The sequence below is a fragment of the Myotis yumanensis genome, unplaced genomic scaffold (assembly GCF_028538775.1).
Source record: "Myotis yumanensis isolate MYYU_CA2020_CCGP unplaced genomic scaffold, mMyoYum1.0.hap1 SCAF_6, whole genome shotgun sequence".
In the NCBI taxonomy this organism is placed as follows: domain Eukaryota; kingdom Metazoa; phylum Chordata; class Mammalia; order Chiroptera; family Vespertilionidae; genus Myotis; species Myotis yumanensis.
In genome coordinates this window covers 37,104,107-37,128,738 of record NW_027223757.1, presented here as the reverse complement: position 1 = coordinate 37,128,738, position 24,632 = coordinate 37,104,107, and the positions used below count along the sequence as shown (strand labels likewise).

The following is a 24,632-nucleotide window of genomic DNA, read 5'->3' as shown; positions in this document are numbered from 1 at the left end:
ACTACGCAGCGAGGAGTAAGAGCAGAGGGAAAGCCTCTGAGGAGGTGGAAGATATGCAACGTAAATCTCGAGATGAAGGGGAGTGGCTTATAAAATATTCTTTAGTCACATTTGGAGACTAAAGTTCCACACGAAGGCAACATTTTCCTACGAAATTAATGCCTGCAGTCACCTTGAGACTGAAGCAATTTCTAATGCTAACATGTTTTATTTGCTGCTAAAAAGCCAGGCAGTAAAGGCAATGACTTTTGTTAAGGGTGAGAGGACAACCCTGGGTAGGGGTTCATGTGGTTAACTAGTTGCGTATGGTTAACTAGTTGCAAAAAGGTGAGTCATGGAACTGCATATTCTGTTCATAGAGGCAAATGATGAAAGGCTCCTGCTTCTCTCCATAAAAGCCAGCTCCAGGGTCTATGTAGCCAGGATGGATTCGACTCAGGGTGTCATGTTAACTGACTATAACAATCACACTAAGTGATCTTTTAGATGCTATATTTTGTTTAGTCTTTCTTTGTCTGAGGCAGTAGCGGGACATATAAAATTTCTATCAAAGGGAGTGAAAAAAATCACACAGTTTTGATCTTTGAATCATTTAAAATCTCAGGAATTGTCTTCCAAAAGTCAGTTTGTATAAATTAATTGTGTGGGATACATAGCCAATTTTATAAAAGACTAGAGGTTTGGTGCACGAATTCATGTACAGGTGGGGTTCCTTGGCCTGGCCAGCGATGGGGCCAATCAGGGCCAGTGGTGGGGGGGCAGGAGGGGGGAGGGACCACAGGAGGTTGGCTTGCCGGGGGAGGTTGGCTGTGGGAGCGAGCACTGACCAGCAGGGGGCAGCTCCTGCATTGAGCGCCTGCCCTCTGGTGGTCAGTGTGTGCCATAGCGACCTGTTGTTCAGTCACTTAGGCAAAATATATCAATTAAGTCTCAGGAGAGTTAACTTACAAAAACCTATTTAATTTATAAGATGGAATAGTGAATCTTAGAATGAAAATATTAAGAAACTTTACATTATAATATTAACAAATGGGAAAGTTATAAATTAAGAAAATTTGTAAGATTTATGAATTTATAAAATGTATCCTGGAAACTAATTCTCTTAGGGAAAAGAAAATGTAACTGAAGACTAGCAAAGAAGGGAAATTAAAGTACCATTAATTAGGGAAACTAGATATTATTAAATTTTCCCATTTCCTTTTTTTAAAATAATTTTTATTGATTTCAGAGAGGTAGGGAGAGGAAGAAAGAGACAGAAACATCAATGATGAGAAAATCATTGATTGGCTGCCCATTGCACGCCCCACACTGAGGATTAAGCCCACAACTTGGGCATGTGCCCTGACCAGGAATCGAACTGTGACCTCCTGGTTCATAGGTTGACACTCAACCACTGAGCCATGTTGGTAGGGCAATTTTCCCATTTTCTAATGAAAAAAACCTAGGCTCAGAGAGATTAAATAATGGTCAATGTTATACAATAGCAACAAAAAAAACCTGTAAGTTTAGTGCCTGCTATGTGTCAGCACTATGTTAGGCACTGGGTAGCCATCAATGAACAAATTCAGAAAGAACTGGAGAGATTATACCAGTTTAGATCAATTCCATCCCAAAGTCTATAATCCTTTGGTAATTAATATGCCTGAGACATCTGAGGTGATTCTTAAGGGGACCACTAAGGACTCCCAAGGGCTAGAGGTAGTTAACTGTAGTTGGTCCCAGGTTAGGATGTCTTGTGTGTGTTTTAAATATATTTTTAAAAATATTATTATTGATTTCAGAGAGGAAGGGAAAGGGAGAGAGAGATAGAAACATCATTGATAAGAAAGAATCATTGATTGGCTGCCTCTTGCACGCCCCCTATTAGGGAACAAGGCCACAACCCAGTCATGTGCCCTTTACCAGAATTGAACCTGGGACCCTTCAGTCTGCAGGGTGACGCTCTATTCACTGAGCCAAACCAGCTAGGGCTTACATATGATTTTTATTTATTTCAGAGAGGAAGGGAGAGGAAGAGAGAGATAGAAACACTAATGGTGCATTGATCGGCTGCCTCTTTCCTATATGTCCCCAGTGCGGATAGAGCCTGCAACCTGGACATGTGCCCTGACCAGGGAATCAACTGTGACCTCCTGGTTCATGGGTGGATGCTCAACCACTGAGCCACACCAGCTGGACAGGGTGTCTGTCTTTTTTATCCTAAACATTAGCATGACTCATTTGACAGAGTAGAATTTCAGAACATGTTTGTTCAGGGAATGGACATTAGGCCAGAGACTTTGTAAATTCTGTTCAGGGTTGATTGTCCAGTGCTAAAATAGCATCAGGCAGGTAGTAAGTGCTCCATTAAGGTTACTGATGAACTGACTGCATGAATGAAGATCAAAACAAAAGAAGAGCGCTCTTGTTCCTTAGATGGTGCCATAACTTTCTCCGTCTAATAGTGTAAGATCAACTTTTGGTTGTAAATACTTTGGACAAAGAAATAATTCTTCCGGCCCCTCTTCTGCAATGTTTTGACCCACAGTTACAGTTGGACTGTATCAGGAGTCTTCGAGCATGTCCACAGCAGGGTGACATATGGTGGCATGTGTAGCCAGCCCTATTTTCTGTTTTTCCTCTTTTGTTGAGTTAAATTTTTATGTAGATGGAAATCAGATTACAGAAGAGTCAGCCTTGAAAAGATGATACAAGAGTGCCTTAAACCAGAAAAAAATGGAAGGAGGCAGAGACTATCTTATTGTTTGCCTTGGTTGCCAGGTTTACTTGTAAGTTGATTGTATAATGACCTTCGGGTCCTTTACAGAACTAGCTGGTCTAGTTACACCTCCTCTGAACTAGTTTGGCTGTAGCATTTGGATCAGAAAGGCCAATTTGGGAATAGCTCCTCTCTAAACAAAAAAATCCATAGTCTTCAAAGTTTATATTTTTTAAAAAAATCAGCAGATGGAGAGGAGCTGTACTGAGCATGCTGCACAGAACATGTCCCAGGGTTCACTTGGCTCTGCCCTGTTGCATCCTTTATCGCAAGATAATCTATATTTTAGTTGCAGCAGCTTCCCAGACTCCCTGTCTGGACCTCAATCCCAAGCTCCAGCCCATCTCCTATGGCATGGCTGGAAGTGTGAAAGCAAAACTAAAACTCCAAAAGAAGCATAGTTTAATGCAGTGTTATATTTTACATTAGATTACTCAACCATCTCTAGTGGTTTTCTTTCATTTTTTTTTCTGATTTCAAAAATAATAAGAGGTCATTGTAAACAGTCATGGACTAACAAAAGGTATAAAAAAATAAAAATGAGGCTGGCTGGAGTGGCTCAGTGGTTGAGCATCCACCTATGAACCAGGAGGTCACGGTTTGATTTCTTGTCAGGGAACATGCCCGGTTGCAAACTCGATCCCCCATGTGGGGCGTGCAGGAGGCAGCCAATCAATGATTCTCTCATCATTGATGTTTCTCTCTCTCTTTCTCTAAAAAATTAAAATGACATATAATCTCACTGCTTGCACATAAACTCTATTTCTTTCAATACTTTTTAATGCCTCTTTTTATTTTATACTGTTGACACATACACACAATGGGTGTCCTGCTTTTTAAAAAAAATGTTTTACTTACCTCCTCTTTCCTTCTTTTCTCTTTCTCTGCTACAAGTTCAGCCCTTCTTTTAGCAATCATATCATCCTATAAAAAAACAGACATTAAAAAATTGTAATGAATAATGGAAACTAATGAGCTCACTGAGGTTTGGGGGCTCACTGGCTCAGGCCTTTCCAAATGCAATCCCTTTAAGTCCTAAGAGATTAGAGTGGTGCCTGAAGACGTGCTCTGGGGCTCAGGCCTGGGCCAGCAGGACCCTGCTGTTTTCATCTGGCAACTAGTGAGTAAACATTCTGAAGAATTCATGTTTTGTTGACACTCAAGAAAGATTTGTAGACAGAATTATAAAACTCAATGGAATGGAATTCATTTAGTTTTTGAGCCCCCAAAGAGATTCTCTAGCTCTTTAGAGGGTGAGAAGGTGTTTTAACTGTATAGTTGGAAAAACATAATACAGTCTCCTTTGAGTTTTCATAACATACATAGAGAACACTGTACTACAAAGAAATGCGAAGTATGCACAATAACACACATGCATATTTTGAGTCTATTTTTTTCTCTGATCCTTTCACTCAAATAAGTTGTGGTTAGTGAAGTTTAACTAACCGTTGTATGTTTGCTAGATGCCATCACTCTTAGGAGCACTGCAATAAATACTGGACATACTTACATTTTTTCTGCTTAAAACATGCAAAGTAGACAGTATTATTCTACTCTATAGGTGAGTTAGCAAAGTCAGAGGATTTAACTCATGTAACGTCACAGGGCTCGTGGAGGATGATGCAAAAAACTTCCAGACAAGGAAATGGAAAAGCACATGGTATGTTGGGTGCTGCAGAGGAGGGTTTGTATTTGTTCTAACTAAGGAACAAGGGTAGAAAAAGGATTTGGAACAAGATTGGTCAGCTTCCAATGACAGAACAATGAGTTCAGACCTAAGAGGGCAGCTTGGTCAGAGTTTTAGTAAGTATGAGGAAAAGCAGCCTGGAGATGACCAGAAGGATGACGTAGGGCAGTGATGGCGAACCTTTTGAGCTCGGCGTGTCAGCATTTTGAAAAACCTTAACTCTGGTGCCATGTCACATATAGAAGTTTTCTGATATTTGCAACCATAGTAAAACAAAGACTTATATTTTTGATATTTATTTTATATATTTAAATGCCATTTAACAAAGAAAAATCAACCCCAAAATGAGTTCGTGTGTCACCTCTGACACGCGTGTCATAGGTTCGCCATCACTGACCTAGGGGGACCAGAGATGAAGCCAGAAGGACAATTAGGAGATCCCTATAGGAGTGCTAGGTGTGGGCTGAGAAAGATCTGAACCAATGTGTAGAGGTAAAAGGTACAAACTCTCTCAGCTACTTTGTGTGTTTCCCTCAGAGGGAATTACTTTGTATGTAAGAACTCAGGTATTCTATCTGGATGTCTATCACATTTAGTTTATCCATTTATCAGTCGATGGCCATTGGGTTGTTTCTCCTTTTTGGCTATTATGAATAATGTTATTATGAGCATTCATATACATATTTTTATGTGGACATGTTTTCATTTCTGTTAGGTAGATTTCTAAGAGTGGAATTGTTGGGTTCCTATGACACTTTTGAACATTTTATGGAATACTCCTCACATTACAGTTTTAGAAAAGATGTTCTAAGCTAATATCTGTATCTGTTTCACCACAGGCTTACATAGCCTTAATGGATGGTGTCATAATTCCAGGAGCTAGTGAAAAAACCACTGATAATTTTTTTTTTAAAATATATTTTATTGATTTTTTACAGAGAGGAAGGGAGAGAGACAGAGAGTCAGAAACATAGATGAGAGAGAAACATCGACCAGCCGCCTCCTGCACATCTCCCACTGGAGATGTGCCCGCAACCCAGGTACATGCCCCTGACCGGAATTGAACCCGGGACCCTTCAGTCCGCAGGCCGACGCTCCATCCACTGAGCCAAACCGGTTTCGGCTGATAATTTTAATTTTTTGTTTTTTAAGGTCTGCTTCACTTGCTGCCTCTTCCATTATGTACCTGTGTCTGATATAGGGATACTTTGGTGCTACCAAAATCTTTAATTTTATTTGCCTTGGAGAGAGAAATATTAACATGTTGATAACCACATAGGCCTCAAATAAATCTTAACTCTTTAATCATAAATATTCTTAATATTTGATGAAGAGTGTTTTCATATTGACTATGCTATTAAAATCAGAAAACTACATTTTTGTAAAGACCACTTTATAATTTAACTAGAGGCCCAGTGCATGAAATGCATGCATGGGTATGGTTCCTAGGCCTGGCCTGCGATCAGAGCCATCTTCTCCAGTTGCCCGCAGCTGGCCCTGCCCCCTGCCACCACCCACCCCCAGTGCCCTGTTCGCCATCGGGCAATCAGAGCCTGATGGCTAGGGGGAGGGACTGAGAGGTAGGCTGTTCCTGTCCACTCGCCGGCCCCACCACTGCCCCTGCCTCAGGTCGCCCTCTGTGTGTGGGGCGACCAGCGGGGTGGGGGCCTTGGCCTGGAGCCACCCACATCCCCCACCACCCACCCCCGGTTCCCTGTTCACCATCGGGCGATCAGAGCCTGCCAGGTAGGGAAAATGACCGAGAGGTGATCAGTGCGCCTCATAGTGACTGGTTGCGTGGTCGTTCTGCTGTTAGGGTCAATTTGCATATTACCCTTTTATTATATAGGATTATTATATAGGATACAGAAAAAAATTTACTCTAAAACTGTTTTACGAGATACATACCCTGATTTTTGCCTTCATTTCTTTAATGAGTAGTTTCCTTTCTAATTTCTTCTTCTGTTTCAGTTTCCACTTTTCAATTTGGGGAGGCAGGAGCCGATCACAAACATCTTGATCATCAACTTGTATTAAAACAGCAGCATCTGGGAAAAATCCATGTTCCCCTAGAAGCTGGGCCTCATCAGGATATCGTGGGAAACCATCTAATATAAAACCTGTGGAACTAGGCATGAATTGCATAATTTATTTTAAATATTACATTATAAATATTAGTTTAAAAATGAAAAAAGTATTGATCTCAACTTTCTATAAGATGTGCAATGAGTAGTCTAAAAAGTAATCTCTCTTAGTTCTTTTAATATTACTTTTTTATACTTGCATAAACATGATGTGTCTTTTCTCAAATGTATTGAATTAAATTAAAATTATAATATTTTATTCTTATATTTATGATGTAGATAAGTTCTCTTTAATTATAAATAGTCTTAATATTTGATGAAAATTAAGAGAAAATAAATTCTCTGCCTAGAAGGAATGCCCAGCCTAAGGAACTTGTTACCCTTTATAAAGAGGTAGGTCTGACCAGCTGACCTTTAGTGGGAAGCCACCCTTCAGTAGTTTTTCTTTTAATGATGCTTCATTTCATGAGACAATTCATACTTCCTTCCCTGGGTCCCCTTGTAACTCATGACAATTATGTATGTATGTATCCTGGCTCATATGTATTAAGATGATTATAACCAAATAGGCTTATCACACTTGTTTAAGTATGATGAAACTTGAAGAATCATGAAAATAACTACAATGCTAACACATGTTCATTGTGAAGTAACTAACTATAAAACAATCAGACTTTACCCTAGCTGGTTTGGCTTAGTGGATAGAGCGTTGCCTTGCGGACTGAAAGGTCCCAGGTTTGATTCCAGTCAAGAGCACATGCCCAGGTTGCGTACAGGAGGCAGCCGGTTAATGATTCTCTCTCATCACTGATGTTTCTATCTCTCCCTCTCCCTTACTTTCTGAAATCAATAAAAATATATTTAAACACACACACACACACACACACACACACACACACACACACGAAACAAATAATTAAGCTTTGAGAACTCGGCCTTGCTTTATTGGTCCCCTTGTGAATGAAAGTTTATTATGCTTATCTAAAATTTGGTTTGTTTAAATATTTATATTTAGATATGTTTTCTTAATATGAACAGAGCTTTCATTAACATTTGACAGTTTCAGCCCTTAATTGGCATTTAAAATGTTTTCTATCTTATTAAATGGGCAAATTTCCATAAAAATGGCTACACTCCCAAAGATTTTGATTCAGTTATTTTGGGTTGGGGCCTAGCATCAGTATTTTATAAATAATTTCCAGCCCTAGCCGGTTTGGCTCAGTGACAGAACGTCGGCCTGGGGAATGAAGGTTCTCAGGTTTGATTCTGGTCAAGGGCACATGCCCGGGTTGCAGGCTCAACTCCCAGTAGGGGGCGTGCAAGAGGCAGCCAATCAATGATTCTCATCATTGATGTTTCTATCTCTCCATCCCTCTCCCTTCCTCTTTGAAATCAATAAAAATAAATATATAAAATAATAATTTCCCAGATGTTTTTAATGTATAGAATCACTAATTTACATGAGAGTAAAGAAGAACATTTTAAAATTTATGTTGTATTACGTTTTAGAGCAGTGATGGCGAACCTATGACATGCGTGTCAGAGGTGACACGTGAACTCATTTTTTTGGTTGATTTTTCTTTGTTAAATGGCATTTAAATATATAAAATAAATATCAAAAATATAAATCTTTGTTTTACTATGGCTGCAAATATAAAAAAATTTCTATATGTGACATGGCACCAGAGTTAAGGTTTTTCAAAATGCTGACACGCTGAGCTCAAAAGGTTTGCCATCACTGTTTTAGAGTTTTGAGAATAAGGCAAATAAAAGTCAATCAATGTATAATCCTATATAAACTAAGATACCGTATTGGTTCTTTATGCCACCACTCAGAAAGAATGTTTTCTAGAATTTCGGGAGGCAATGCTTCATTTTCCATTAAATATAATCTGATTGCTTCTTCTTCTTCTGTAAATTGCACTTCTGGAGGCTGAACACAAAAATCAGAAAACAAAACAAATTCAAAACTATATTAATAAACAATACTCTATTACATAGTTGATTAAGATGATACCTGTTTTTTCTCAGGACATTTTTTTATATTGTTGCTTTTAAACCTTTTAATATTTATGCTTTTTTCTTTAAACCAATATCTTATATGGTTTTAAATATTAAATTATATCTACTGTAGCTAAGAGGAGCTACTAGCGATTAGCATAACTGATTTTCATACATGACCTCAGGATATCTGTCTCATCACTTTTTGCTAAAACCTTGTTCAATCTATAACTGATTTTTGTCATCTATCTTATAGTTACTAAAAGTAGATCCTGCTTAAAGAATGGGCTAGCCAGGGAGTCATCTGAAATGCAGTCTGTACCTGGATCCAATTACAGTGGGTCCTTTGAGAAGAAAAGAGTCTTGCTATATCAGAAATGGTTAAAAAGTGAGTTAGAATTACAACCCTAGATAGAAACCACCTAAGAGCGCCATACAAACTTTCTTATGAGGCATCATGAGAAATTAATATTTTGAGATTCCCATTGGCACTGGGGCAGATTTTTATGATACATGATAACAAAAACAGAGTCCTGTCTGGTATGGTTCAGTTGGTTGGGCATCGTCCTGCGCTCTGAAAGGTTGCCTGCCGGTTCTATTCCTGGTCAGGACACAAGCCCAGGCTTTAGGCCAATCCCCAGTGGGGGGTGTGCAAGAGGCGGCTGATTGATGTTTTGCTCTCACATCGATGTTTCTCTCTCTTGTTGCCTCTCCCTTCCTCTCTCTCTCTCTAAAAATATACATACATATCTATCTCTATCTATCTATCTATCTATCTATCTATCTATCTATCTATGACAAAGCAAAAACACAGAGAACACAATAATAAAAAGGCTTAGAGTCTAGTTCAGATATATCAAATAACGTAGCCCCAAATTAATGCTATACAACAGTCTTGTTAGGGAAAGCATTTCTGGTTTTTATTGGAGTCATGCGAAACAGTAATTTTATATTATAGACTTGAGGCCGGGTGCACGAAAATTCGTGCACTGGGGTGGGTGAGGGTCCCTCACTGCTAAATCATGCACTGGGGTGCGGGGGAGGGGGGAGTCCCTTACTGCTAATTATAGATTAGCAGTAAGATTTGTATCTAACATGGGGAGGATGCCTCTTAAATGACTTTTACAGGCTAATGTTTTTCTTTTTCTTGGAAACTTTATAGAGTTTTATACCCCTTATATCCTACTTTCCAAAAGTAATACCAGCAAACACAACTATCTGCAAAGAGAGTTATAATATTACTACCGGCTTATTTGCATATTCTTTCTCAAGTGTGACATTGGCCTCAATTGCAAGCTCTTCAAGTTCTTGTTTTGCAAGTTGTTCTTCCTCAACCTCTTCTTCAAATTCAGGTCCAACTTTCTTTTCAGTTTTGAGCATGATTTTTTCTTGTAGAAATTCTTCAAACTGAATGTGAAAGATGCCCAAGTTTTCTGCTAACTGTCTTCCACAGATAGTTTTGCCAGAGCCACGGGGACCCAGAAGGCATATTCTTAATGGAGGAGCCTGCCACAGGGGGGTGGGTCAGGGAGATGTGGGGTAAGGGAGAATAAAGGAAAGAAAGTTTTGAGCTATTTAAAAAAAAAAAAGAGGTTAATTAACTGCCTTCCCTAAGACTGAATTATCACTTAACTAATTCAGGGCTGTTTTGACATTAGGAGATCAATTAACATGATGCATTACATCAACGGTAGTTTTTAGGGAGCATTAACAATCATAAGACTATTTTGATATCTTGTGCCAAAAGGCATTTAATAAAATAGAATTAGTTTGGGGTTTTTTTAAGTTTTAATTTACAAAGAATGGAAAGATACATTTTTAGCATGATAAAAAGTCTAACAAATTATATTAAAATGGTATGTCAAACCATTATGAGCTCTATAGAAATACATAAACTTTCTATGATATAATATTAAGAGAAAAATATTATAAATACTATATACACTAGAAACAATATATACCCATGTGGAAGAAGATGGAAAGTAAAACATAAATATGAAGACTTGTTTAGAGCTGGTGTTACTATGTGTGTGCTTTGTTTTTAAAAATGAATAAAATATTGCCACAATATGTTCTTTTATTATTGCGTTAAAATATACATAACATAAAACTTACCATTTTGACCATTTTAAGTGTAAATTCAGTGGCATTATGTATATTCATAATGTTGTGCACCCATCACCACTATCTCTCTCCAGAACTTTTTTATTATCCCAAAACTGGAACTCTGTACCCATCAAACAGCAACTTCTATTCTCCCCTTTTCCCAGCCCCTGGCAACCACTCTTATTTTCTGTCCCTATAAATTTATTCTAGGTACCTTGTATAAGTCGAATTGTACAGTATTTGTTCTTTTGTGTTTGGCTTTAATAAATACTTTAAAATATTTTTATTGATTTCAGAGAGGAAAGGAGAGGGAGAGAGAGAGAGAGAGAGAAACATCGATGATGAGAAAGAATCATCGATTGGCTGCCTCCCATACACCCCCTACTGGGGACAGAGCCCAGAACCCCAGCATGTGCCCCAACCCAGAACCGAACCATGACCTCCACTTTCATAGGCTGATGCTCAACCACTGAGCCAAGCCAGCTGGGCACTTTAATAAAATACTTTTTAAAGAATGTAGAAAATTGTTCCAAAGTGGGAAACAAGTAAGGATAAAAATGTCCCTACAAACTTAGGAAAAGATGGATTGTTCTACAGCTACTTAAACCAGTTGAAAACAGTTTAATTGACAAGGACCACTCACCTTTCGGAACACTCTTTTGCAATCTTCTGAATCAGGGTCATCCTGCTCTTGAGAGTCAAGCAATCGGGCATGAATTTGCCCCTATAATCATGCCTCTGGATGGGACCAGATTAACAGCAGTCTCACCTGAGTAATCACCCTTCCACAGAGGATGTCAACCCACTGAAGGCCAAGAACCTCTGAATCCCATACTTGCCCGAATCCTGTCTTATAATCAGCAGACTGCTCTGCTCAGAGAGACTAACTGGTTAAGGAATACAATAAATTCAATAGATTTATAAACAATAAATTCAGCTGTGTCTTTTTGTTTCAGCTAAAGAGACAGCTATTAAGTACTGGTTTGACACAAGGCATTACAGTAGAAATCAAAACTGATAATTATTTTGGGTTATATTCCAAAAAGTTGTTCTTGGAACCTAGATGTTTTCACTATATTGCTATATCAGATTGGGAACTTGACTATCAAAGAAAATGGTGGCTATAATAAGTCCCTAAAAAGGTAACAGGAGCAATCATTAGGATAAGAATAATATAGTTTTCACCTTTAATGGTTCATTGTGAGCCACATACTCCTGAGGATGCTCCATAAATTTTTCTCTAGCCTCAGGACTTGAAAAGTAGTAGACCTTTTCTCGATATTTAGCTGCTTCTTCTGTGTTGCCTGGTTGTAGGACGAAGTTTTCTTTGAGAACTACTGGACAAAAGTGCTTTGTGTCTCCCAAATGTCTTTTCTTCTCTTTCAGTCTGTCTTCATTCTAGAAATATTATTTAACATTTGGAGAATATTTTTAAAGAGTATTTTGATGCAATACTAAAGAGGGAACTTAAAAATGTCTCTTGAGTAGCATTTAAACCATAACAATACATGCTTAAAACAATTTGTAAAGGCCAGTTCTTATACTGGCCACTTAATGAATTAATTAAAAAATCAGTTTCTTATATCCCTCTAAGTTCACATCTCAAGCTTCTTTACTTTTTTTTCCCCAAATATTTCATTGATTTTTTACAGAGAGGCAGGGAGAGGGACAGAGAGTCAGAAACATCGATGAGAGAGAAACATCAATCAGCTGCCTCCTGCACACCCTCTCCTGGGGATGTGCCCGCAACCAAGGTACATGCCCTTGACCGGAATCGAACCTGGGACCCTTCAGTCCGCAGGCCGACGCTCTATCCACTGAGCCAAACTGGCCAGAGCCAACCTTTATTTTCATAAATAACATAAAGTAGCACTGAGAAGCAGGATGTCCCCAGCCCTCCACAGACATAGGTATAATGAAAAATCCCAGGTTGTGCTCGGTACAGAATCAGTTTCTAAAATAAAATTAAGAAGTAAAAGCTGAGCCAGGGTCACAAATTCGTACCCATTGAAAATGAGATGGGAGATGCTTCAGGATTTGCTGTTTTCTACTAAGTGAACATGTAATCATCTCAATACATTTAATTAAAAAATAGAATAATTTGAAAATATTTTATTTCATTACAATTAGAAATATGTAACATATTTTTATTTATGAAAAATAAAGAAACTGTGTAAAGTTCTTTAAGAATTCTTGCAATTTATTTAAAGCAATGAAAGTATGTTAAAACTAATTTTCTGTTATAAAATACATGGTCATTATAAAATTATTCAAAACACATCACAGTGCATAAAGAATAAAAATTTTCTCTTATCCTTTTCCTTCTAATACTATATTAACACTCGTAATATTTCTTTAAAAAATTTAAGTCATTTATCCCCTCTCTGCCCTCTTACATCTCTATCACCACCACCGCCTTCACCAAACTGTTGTCCAAGTCCATGAGTTCTCTCTTTTTTTTTTTTTTTAAAAATATATTTTATTGATTTTTTACAGAGAGGAAGGGAGAGAGATAGACAGTCAGAAACATCGATGGGAGAGAAACATCGACCAGCTGCCTCCTGCACATCTCCCACGGGGGATGTGCCCGCAACCCAGGTACATGCCCTTGACGGGAATCGAACCCGGGACCTTTCAATCCGCAGGCCGACGCTCTATCCACTGAGCCAAACCGGTCCTGGCACATGAGTTCTCTCTCAAAAAAAAAAAAAAAAAAAAAAAAAAAAAAAAATATATATATATATATATATATATATATTCAGCCCTAGCCAGCTTGGCTCAGTGGATAGAGTGTTGGCCTGCAGACTGAGGGCCCTGGGTTGATTCTGGTCAAGGACACATGCCCGGGTTGTGGCATGTGTCCTTGCCACATCACTGATGTTTCTATCTCTCTCTCCCTCTCCCTTCCTCTATGAAATCAATAAAAATATATTTTAAAAATATATTTTTATTGATTTCAGAGAAATATGAGGAAAAAGATAAGATATTTGGAGGATAGACCCAAGAGACCTAATCAATAATAAGTATTATGGAAGGAGAAAAAAGAAGAGATGGAGGAGAGGCAAGAATTAATTAATTTAAAAAATAAAAATTACTTATATGTCCATCATTTAGCGATAATGGTGGTTATAACCACCATTAATACTTTTAACAGCTTTATGAGTTGTAAATGCCATTAAAACACTGTCCATATTTAAAGTATGCTATTTGATAATTTTGACATATGTGTTTATCTCTGAAACCATCACCACATATTCATCAAGACCATAATTGTTCATGCCTCTTTTCTAACCCTATTTGCCACCTACCCACCCCACTCCCAGGCAAGCACTGCTGTGTTTTCTCTCACTATAATTAGTTTACATTTTCTATAATGTTATACAAATGTACTCATACAGTATGTTTTCTCTTTTGTCTGGCTTCTCTTAGCATAATAATTTTGAGATTTATCCAGATTGTTACATGTATCAGCAGTTCTTCTTTTATTTTTTATTTATTTTTTGCTGTGCACTATTCCAGGTTTAATTATCCCCATCCCTGAGGCTTAGACCCTTTTTAGTAATACCCAGTGGTTAGTGGGAACAGGCATTATTTCTGGCCTTGTTTGAGATCTCAGTATTGGTCCCTCTAATCTCATCAGGTGGTACTTCCTTTGCCCTCCCCCCCCTCCAATAGTTTTCTAACTGACAAAGGGCTGACCAGTACTCTGCTCTGCAGGTCTCTGGAGTTCTCCCTGTGTGCACATCTTTTCTTCTGGTCTTTTCCCTGTGAACTCTAACTGCTTTGTGTCCTGGGATTCTCTGCCCTGTCTCCTCCAATAAAGGAGTCTGGAAGTCTCTGCCTAGGTCAGTGGTGGCGAACCTATGACACCCGTGTCAGAGGTGACATGCGAACTCATTTTTTTCGTTGATTTTTCTTTGTTAAATGGCACTTAAATATATAAAATAAATATCAAAAATATAAATCTTTGTTTTACTATGGTTGCAAATATCAAAAAATTTCTATATGTGACACGGCACCAGAGTTAAGTTAGGGTTTTTCAAAATGCTGACACGCCGAGCTCAAAAGTTCGCCATCACTGGCCTAGGTGGCTCCTCCCTGGACCATGGCCTGGACAAGGCACATGACCTACAGACAATAAGGTGGGGAAACTGTGGGGTGTACCTCCTTTGTTCCCATCTCTAGGACCACTGTGCTTCACTGAGTCATGCCCATGTGCTGAAAACAGTTTCATATATTTTATCTTGTTTCTCAGTTGTTTTCAGCTAGAGGGTAAACTGAATGCCCTTTACTCCATCTTCTCCAGAATGACTGTTGAGATTTTAGTACATATCTTCTCAGAATTTTTCTTATGATGTGGTGTATATCTTTTGCTTTTGTTTGTATAACAACTTTCTTCCTTTTTCTAGTAACAGAACCTTCCTCCCTCTTCTCATGGAGAACTGTTTCTTCCGAATTCCAAGGAACCCAAGTGGCCCAGACCATCACAGTAACTCGCCACTTCATAGTCACTGGGTAGGCATGTTACCAAGGCTGGTTCACTCACACACTCAGTCCTCTAGTTACTATGATTAGTCAGGGCAACTGACAGATGGGAGAAGCAAAGTTCTTTCTTGCTATTTTCCAGGTGGATGTCAGGATAGAGTGTTCTTTTGCCTCCTTGGTCAAAATTTCTAAGAATTTCTGGCAGCCATATTGGCCTTGTTTGAAAAAAGCATCTTTGCAGATGTAACTAAGGATCTCAAGATAATATTTACAATTTATTACCAGGTGGTCCCTAAATCCCATGACGAGTGTCCTTCTAAAAGAAGGAAAAGATGCGGAGGAGGAGAAGGCCATCCTGCACAGACAGAGGCAGAGAGGGGAGTCAAGCAGCCGTAAGCGATGGGCTATCTGGAGCCACCAGAGGATGGAAGAGGAAAGGAAGGATTTTCCCTAGAGCCTCAGAGGGAGCATTCTGACACCTGGATTTCAGAATTCTCCCTCGAGACCATCAGAGAATTAATTTCTGTTATTTTAAGCCTCCCAGTTTGTGGCACTTTCTTATGGCAGCCTGAGGAAACTAATACAACAGGAAAAACTGATTTGTGTTGTGGTAAATTAGGAAGAGTGGAAGTGAGGTAAGGACACTATTTTCAATGAAGACCGTACCTAAAAAGACAAGTTTTGAATATTACAGACCGCTTGAGAATTGCCTGCAGACAGAAGAAAGAGACATTCTCTTGCAAAACAAAACAGGATACAGAAGAATGGCAGGACGACGACTGCAGGAGAAAACCTGAACACAGTACAGGCAGGACAAGCCCACCATCTGTTAGGCACCCTGACTGAAGGGCTCAGCAGTTCCTTATGCTAAAGTGCTGAAAGTTATCAGAATCACCCTACATGACATTTGTTGTTTGGGTTTAACTTAATTACAGCTGTATGATTATCTAACTTATTACATCATTTTGTTTCCTTCATAAAGCCCCAAATTTTAAAAAAAATCACTTCCTATTTTATATTTGATAGAAGCCTGAATAAGGTGGCTATCAATTGAGAATGGTGATCAAAATTCTCGTGACCAGGGAGTAGACTGGGCCTGCAAATGAGTTGTTCCTGTTTGAAAATACCACTCATTAGTATCATGCGAGCAGCCCCTCAAAGATGCCACTGCTGTATTGTACATAAAGCACCCACTTCTGTTGAACTTACAGAATATTTCTCTCTCTGATATCTATAGCTTTTCCATGGAAAAAATGGAAAAGATTTTCCTTTTGTTTTTTCATGGGAGTATTTTTTCATACTATCTAAGCAGCCCTGGCATTTCAGGGATCAAGGGGAGCTGGGGTGGAGGCAAAGGGCGTTGAAAATGTTCATGTGTAAAACCGAGGAAGCCTGCTTGCTTTCCTGGGGTCCAAGAGTGCCGACTACCGCCCTTTCAGTGCTGTGACCCTTGTGAAGGAGCTGGAGCGGAAAGGAGAGACTTCCCTAGCCTCCGAGGGAGCATGGCCCACTGACTCATACCTCTTCCTCCTCCTCCTCCTCCTCTTCTAGATCCTCATCAACCTCCGCTTCGGCCTGGAGGTCTTCTGTTTCTTCCTCATAATCTTCTATATTGAACTCCCATGCAACATACTGAAAAGGTTCTGTAAAAAAATAAAAAGGAAAGAGTTGAAAGAATAATAATATTAGCCTATATTGCAGTAGTCAAAGATTAGGAGAATTAATTGTAGTGACTGATCTCTTAGTTTATATGTGTATGCAAATTGGCCTTTAGAATTTTTAAAGGGACAACTGGCGAGTTTGGCCAGTGCTGTTTGTGCCCCTCAGCTGTTCTGATTGGCATGTGCCTGTGCTATGAGAATTGTTAAATATTTTAAACATCATCCCTAGGTATATTGAATGTTCTCCTTTATGGGCCATCAAGAGAGACTTAAAGTTGCACAGTGCTTTTCATATCACCCGTTCTTGACAGTCAATGGTGGGATCACAGCCCTTACTTTCCATAGTCTCCACTGCTTTCTGAAATAGCTCCTCTGGAGTCTGGCCAGCAATCTCCAACTTGAAAATTGGGAAGAAAGAGTCATTGATGATTAATTCCAGATTTTTCCAGTTGGCCTCATAATTTTTTATCTCGTCTTTAAGTAGTTCCATCTCAGGAACATCAGGATAAGCGTCTTCAGGAAACTCAGGTAGTACAACTTCTGAATAAAGGTTAAAGCAAAGAAAAAAAAATGGCTTCAAAGATGGTATCTTGACCCATATTGCCAAAATAATTTATACTTTGTAATTTTTTTAAAACATATGAAAGAAATACATATATTGTCCTCAGCAATAATGTATATTTATAAATTCATTTTTAATTATGCTCCATTCCATGTATTGGCTGTAGATGAATTATTACCTATTAATAAAATTATTTGGATAATTGCTATGTATTTCATATGGCAACTTTAACTATAATAAAATGTATAAAATAAAATTTAATGAAAAACAGTGTTATTAGATGGTTAGATATACTTCTGATGTAATAAGCTAAATCAAACATAATGCGTCGCAACTGGCATATAATGTACAAAGAAATAAGTAGGAAGTTGGTACTATGCCTAAAATAAGGGACTAGAGTCCCAGGGGTGGGCAAACTTTTTGACTCGAGGGCCACAATGGGTTCTTAAACTGGACCGGAGGGCTGGAACAAAAGCATGGATGGAGTGTTTGTGTGAACTAATATAAATTCAAAGTAAACATCATTACATAAAAGGGTATGGTCTTTTTTTTTTTTTTAGTTTTATTCATTTCAAACGGGCCGTAGTTTGCCCACGGCTGGACTAGACCCTTGTGGGAGAATACGAAAAGCACTTTTATCACTAACTACTTTTATTTTATAAGCTAACCTGTTTGAGATAATGTAATTTCCAGACCCTCTTTGGATTCTTTTGGAATTTCTGTTCCAACTGTAGTTTCCTCAGTAGACTCTGAGGAAAGAAAACTAATAGTTAGTGTTTGAATTTTAAAACATTGTTTCCTTTATGAAAGTTTTGGCACAAAGAAAAATTTTAAACATAGTTTAAATTGTGTATACTATGTCTAATTGAAAATATAGTTCTTGTTAGGTAAAGTATGACATACAATATCTAATAGTATAAGGGAGAAAATGAAGAATATTCTTAAATATACTAAAGGACCATGACCAGGATAACTGACACATGGTACATAGAATTCTGACTGAAAACAGTCATGTCTGCATGAGCTAGAACTGACCCTAAAAGGAGTGGGAGACTGGCTTTACAACAGCAAAAGGAAGTTCCCTGAGAGAAACAGCAAGGAGATAAAAGGCAATACAACTAAATCATCCCTTAGACCGGTTACATTAGTAAATACTAATTATGAGATACTTGTGGACATTAGAACTCTAATATGTTTGATGTGTCTTATTTATTTATTTATTTATTTATTTATTTATTTTTTTAAAATATATTTTATTGATTTTTCACAGAGAGGAAGGGAGAGAGATAGAGAGTTAGAAACATCGATGAGAGAGAAACATCGACCAGCTGCCTCCTGCACATCTCCTACTGGGGATGTGCCTGCAACCCAGGTACATGCCCTTGACCGGAATCGAACCCGGGACCTTTCAGTCCGCAGGCTGACGCTCTATCCACTGAGCCAAACCGGTTTCGGCGATGTGTCATATTTAATGGATGTCTGTTTCTCTTATTCATTTTTGGTATTTTATGGTGTGTTTTTTTTCCTTTTTAAAAAAAAATTTGTCTTTATTATTGAAAGTATTACAGATGTCCTCCTTTTTTTCCCATTGACTCCCTCTACCCTGCACCTGCCCCTCCCAGGCCTTCCCAACACTATTGTCTGTGACTATAGGCTGTGCATACATGCACATAAGTTCCCGGTTAATTTCTTCCCATCCCATTCCCCCATCCCCGCCTTCCCTCTGAGATTCAACAGTCCATTCAATGCTCCTATGTCTGGATCTATTTTGTTCAACAGTTTATTTTGCTTATTAGATTCCACATGAGTGAGATCTTGTGATACTTGTCTGACTGGCTTATTTCACTTAGCATAATACTCTCCAGGTCCATCCATGCTGTTGCAAATGGTAAGAGTTCTTTCTTTTTTACAGGTGCATAGTATTCCATTGTGTAAGTGTATCACAGCTTTCTTATCCACTCATCTGCTGATGGGCACTTGGGCTGTTTCCAAATCTTAGCTATTGTAAAATGGGCTATAAACATAGGGTTGCATATATTCTTTCTGACTGGTTTTTCTGATTTCTTAGGATATATACCCAGAAGTGGCATTGCTGCATCAAATATCAGTTCCATATTTAATTTTTTGAGGAAATGCCTTACTGTTTTCCATAATGGCTGCACCAGTCTGCAAACCCACCAACAGTGCATGAGGGTTCCTTTTCTCCACATCCTCGCCAGCACTTGTCATTTGTTGATTTGTTGATGATAGCCATTCTGACAGGTGTGAAGTGATATCTCATTGTCATTTTAATTTGCATCTCTCTGATGATTAGTGACTTTGAGCATTTTTTTTTCACATGTCTCTTGGCTTTCTGTATGCCCACTTTGGACAAGTGTCTATTTAGGTCCTATTTTTTTTAAAAATATATTTCATTGATTTTTTTACAGAGAGGAAGGGAGAGGGATAGAGAGTTAGAAACACCGATGAGAGAGAAACATCAATCAGCTGCCTCCTGCACACCTCCTACTGGGGATGTGCCCGCAACCAAGGTACATGCCCTTGACAGGAATCGAACCTGGGACCTTTCAGTCTGCAGGCCGATGCTCTATCCACCGAGCCAAACCGGTTAGGGCATAATTAGGTCCTATTTTTGATTGGATTGTTTGTCTTCCTTTTGTTAAGTTGTCTGAGTTCCTTATATATTTTGGAAATTAACCCCTTATCAGATGTATCATAGGCAAATATGTTCTTCCATTCAGTGGGCTCCCTTTTCCTTTTATGGCCTGTCTTGTTGCAAAAGGTAGGTGAGTGGGAGAAGAGTCAGCCTAACTGGTTAGGTACTGAAGAAAATACTGAAGTTTCTGGGTGGGAACACAAGTCAATAGAGCCGTGGGACTCTTAAAAGGAAACTGAAGGATTTCATCCTGCTAGCTCCTCTGTTGGGCACAAGGGTTATGTGATTTTATACTTTTGCCTCATAAAGCTAATGCCAATTCCTGTAGTAAAAATGATCTATGTTGAACTTGAGATTTCTCAGGGTGAAAACTCCCCTTCGTCCTAGTTCCTCTACCAGCGGACAGAAGATTCCTAGCCCTTAATTGCCACAGGATGGATTTGGCTGCAGGTATTTGAAGACCTTTCATTTGTCGCATTAGTTTCAAATCCAATACTAACTGTACTTGGGAGCATTTGTGAGCCTCACTCCCACATGCTGGGTATCTTAACTTGCTGCTTTAAGCCACTCTCCAGCCTTGAGAGTGATTTTCTTTGCCCAATGACTCCTTCTGGCCCTGCGCCAACCCGCCAAACGGCACCTCGGCAGCAGGCTGCGCCATGGCTGTGTGGCCTGGGCAGCTGCACGGTCTCTCACGCAGAATGGCCTCACAGTTTAATGCTCTTTGGTTGTCAATCTGAAATTTTTAATAATTTTATCTTTGAACTTCGTTTTGTAAACAAAATCCAAAGAGGCTTCAATGGCACAATAGAGCATGCATATGGACAGAGATATGCACAATATGTGTTAGCCAGTCCTGGTCATCTCATTCTCATGAGAGTTCCTGATGCCCCAGAATTCCAGGGGACCCATGATGTGGAGGAGTAAGTATGCCTGAGTGATGGGGGCAGGCCGGGGAAGATGCTGACCCACCTGAGAGACCATGCTTTCCTTTTGAACTAGAACTTGCTTCAGATACAGAAAGCAGGTGATAGCATTCAGAGAGACATGAATGACCACGGAACCCCATCATAGCCTTTCTTACTTGTGTCACTTTCCTGTATTAGCTAAACACTTAGGCTGAAAATGACATAGAAGGAAAGGAAAAGAGGACAATCCAGTGTTCCTTTTTCTTTCAGTCTTTCCTTCATCATTGGGAAGCTAAAGGTCGAGAGTGTTGGTAGAATATGTGCATATTAAGAACTGAAATAAAAAACTGAGTTAGTTTTATACACAAAACTTACCAGTAACCTGGTAAAAACGAAATGCATATGCATGTATGAGCTGCCAAATATGAATTGTGTTAATTCCAGTGGTTCTGCATATGAGTTAAATGCTCTTGTATTTTCATTTAAAAATGACCAGGCACAATATAAAGATGAATGGTAAAATTCACACTAATAATTTAGATTTTTAATTTTTCTTTTAGAATGACATTATATAGCAATGAAAATCAATCCATGACAAATTGAGAGAGAGATTGTAGAAGGAAGAAAAAAGCTTTATATGTTAGTACCGTTAGCGGCACATTCCCTGCTTTTTGACAACATACCCCACCAATGACGTAGGCAGCCCTGCTCCTGAGCACAAGGATGGGCGGGGCAGTGTCGGCTTTCCTGCGACACTTCAAACCGTGGGATTGGAAATAAGTGGCTGTTCTCAGGGTGGGGGTGGGCTCATCTCCTTTTTAGTCTGTTTCCTTTTTCTTAACATATACACAAGTACACACACGCACACACGCACACACACACACCCCAATGGACACGAGTAGAACTAAGAACATGGCTGTCAATGAAGTCTAACCTGATTCAGGTTCTGGTTCCTGAACCTCGGAAGCTTCAGGCTCCTCTGCTAAGAGCCCCCCGGTCTCCTCAAGGGCCTCAGACACTTCAGGAATGTCACCCTCCTCACCTTCAACATCCCCAAAAGCCTCAAGGTCAGCCTCGTCGACCTCTAGAGAAAATGAGAAGAAATAAATTATTGTTCAGATTAGGTCAGAAATATTAATTGGGTGCGAGGCACTCTGATAAGTGCTGAGACGCACACAGAGAGTAAAGAGTGGCGCCCTGTCCTCCGGCGCAGGGGGTTTCAGGAGGGAGAGAGACATTTTCCATATATTTTACCTATTAAAATGTAGTGGTAAAGGATGATAGCCACAGACTCAGAGTGCTATGGGAGCACCAGCCTAAGGGTTCATTTAAAACAAGAAATGTTCTCAGTAGACCTGAGTATTGTAACAGTAAAAAGATGGCCACGGCTCCAGTGTCCATTCAAAGAGGGAATGGCTAGAGCTGCATGCACTGTCTGATATGTAGCCACTGCCATGAGGTGGCTGCTTAGCCCTTAAAATGTGGCTAGTCCAGACTGAGGGGCATCATAAGCATAACATACACAATGGATTTCAAAGATTTAGATTGAAACATCCAATGTAGTCCTGGCCAGTGTGGCTCAGTGGGTTGGGTGTCGTCCTGTGCATCGAAAGGTTGTTGGTTAGATTCCCAGTCAGGGAACATACCTGGGTTGTGATGTTTCCCTCTCACATCCACGTTTCCTTCTTTCTTTTTTTAAAAAATATATTTTTTATTGATTTCAGAGAGGAAGGAAGAAGGAGAGAGAGAAACATCAATGATGTGAGAGAATCATTGGCTGCATCCTGCATGTCCCCTTCTGGGGATCAAGCCCGTAACCCGGACTTTTGCCCTGACCAGAAATGAACTGTGACCTCCTAGTTCATAGGTCAATGCTCAACCACTGAGCTATACCAGCAGGACTCTTTTTTCTTTTTTAATTCTCCCCCATCACCATTTATCTCCTCCATGCCCTCTTCCACCTCCACCCTACCCTCCGGCAATCACCACACTATTGTCCATGTCCATCACATCAGTGTTTCTCTATTTCTCTCCCTCTCCCTTCCTCTCTAAAAGTCAATAAAAAAATCTTTTAAAAAATATATTAAAAATTGAATGTAAACTATAGCATATATAATTTTTGCATTCATGTCAAAATAGTATTTTGAATATTGCATATTAAATATAATTCATTTAACCTGTTTCTTTTTTACATTTTATTTGGCTACTAGAAAATTTAAAGTTACATATGTGGCTTGCATTATGCAGCACTGGGATAGACTCTATATTTTCTTTTAGCTAATAACGAATAATAGAGTACGCTAATCCATATGTTAAATGGAAATTTAGAAAGCATAACTTCAAATTTTCTGTAGTTGCTGATGACCATTATCAGAAATATATGCATGGAAATCTTTCAAGAAAAGGATGGGGGTGAATGGTGGAGTCAGAAAATCCATCTTCTAATTCCTTTACTATGTTATGAAATTGACTGAAAATCAAGGTAATTTATATGCAAAGATGCTGTGAAAAAACAAATGAACGTGACTTCTGGATTCTTGTGGGACTTCCTTCCTCCCAGTGAGTGCCTTCCAAGAATCACATTGTAGTGGTGTGTGATACCTCTGGAACTGGAATTTTCATCTAAATTTGGGTGATGAAGTCCCCAGAGAAAAGTATCCTGAAGTGTCCTTAGATCTCAGGCTCTGACCGGGACCGCAGAGCCGGTGGCTTCCAAATATGTGACTTAGAATGTGGTGAATCTTTTGTGTTACATGGAGAGTTTTATGGTGATACACAAGAGGAAGAAGCAGAATTTGCTAAAACCTACCAGGGTTTGGGTTGGAAGTTAAGTACTCTACACCAGAAACTCAAAATGTCTTTCAACTAAATTCTTTCTTTTGGTTAAAAAAAAAAAGTAAAAAGTTCTAATACTTTTTTTTCTAGTACCTTCGTGGATAATCTGAGTTCCTTCCTCTCTGAAATCAATAGTTACTGTACAGTTGTTAAAGCAACAGTCATGTATTGTCCTAGTTTCTGGAGTCAGGGATTTGGGAGTGACTTATTGGTGGTTCTGACCCTGGATCTCTCAGGAAGTCATCAGAAAGAAGTTAATCAGGGCCACAGTTACTAGAAGGTTTGTGTGGGGCCAGAGGATCCACCTCCAAGGTGGCTCCTTAAGTCAGAACGAGGACCTTGGGGAGCAGAGATAAGCCCTGCCTGAATTCCTGACCCGCAGAACTTGTGTATAATAAAAAGGGGGTTGTTTTACAGTTTTGGGGTGGCTTTTTCACAGCAATGGACAACTGAAACAGATACTCCTCACGCTTCTGAGCCATGGATTCCTTTGGCAGTCTGATAAAGCTTATGGACACCTTTTTAGATTAATGCTTTCAATCTCATAAAACAAAATACATAAGAAGTCAACTACATTGAAGGAAGTCATCAAGATTTCAAAAATAAATTGTGCTATTAGAAAATAGTGCACCTTTACTAATTCATTAAACAACAAGAACCAGAAGCTGGCTTAACAACTACCATAATTTTGGAATCAGGATAAGCATAAACAAGATATATAAAACTGTAATGTGATGTCTTCATTTCTACTGGTGACAAAGTTAGATGATCACTAATACTACTGTGGTCTGTTACCTATATGAATTACTAGTTGAAGGAAAAACTAAATTTTAGTTAAAGGTTAGTTAAAATAAAGTTGTAATTATTTTTTCAATCAGTTTCATAGACT

At 39.0% G+C, this 24,632-nt stretch overlaps 1 protein-coding gene across 4 annotated transcripts in view; it reads right to left on the bottom strand.

The window, feature by feature from the left end:
* Positions 1 to 24,632, bottom strand: part of AK9 (adenylate kinase 9) — a 108,069-nt gene that overhangs the window by 24,130 nt on the left and 59,307 nt on the right. For 2 of the 4 annotated variants that reach the window (XM_070417933.1, XM_070417934.1), the window contains 9 exons: positions 21,843 to 21,992; positions 18,013 to 18,093; positions 17,119 to 17,322; positions 16,643 to 16,764; positions 11,822 to 12,034; positions 9,776 to 10,036; positions 8,338 to 8,462; positions 6,354 to 6,573; positions 3,617 to 3,682 (listed from right to left, as the gene is read on the bottom strand). In XM_070417933.1, coding sequence (XP_070274034.1) covers positions 3,617 to 3,682; positions 6,354 to 6,573; positions 8,338 to 8,462; positions 9,776 to 10,036; positions 11,822 to 12,034; positions 16,643 to 16,764; positions 17,119 to 17,322; positions 18,013 to 18,093; positions 21,843 to 21,992 — 1,442 coding nt within the window. The remainder of the gene's footprint in view (positions 1 to 3,616; positions 3,683 to 6,353; positions 6,574 to 8,337; positions 8,463 to 9,775; positions 10,037 to 11,821; positions 12,035 to 16,642; positions 16,765 to 17,118; positions 17,323 to 18,012; positions 18,094 to 21,842; positions 21,993 to 24,632) is intronic. The other 2 variants (XR_011471843.1, XM_070417935.1) reach the window with 2 other exon arrangements.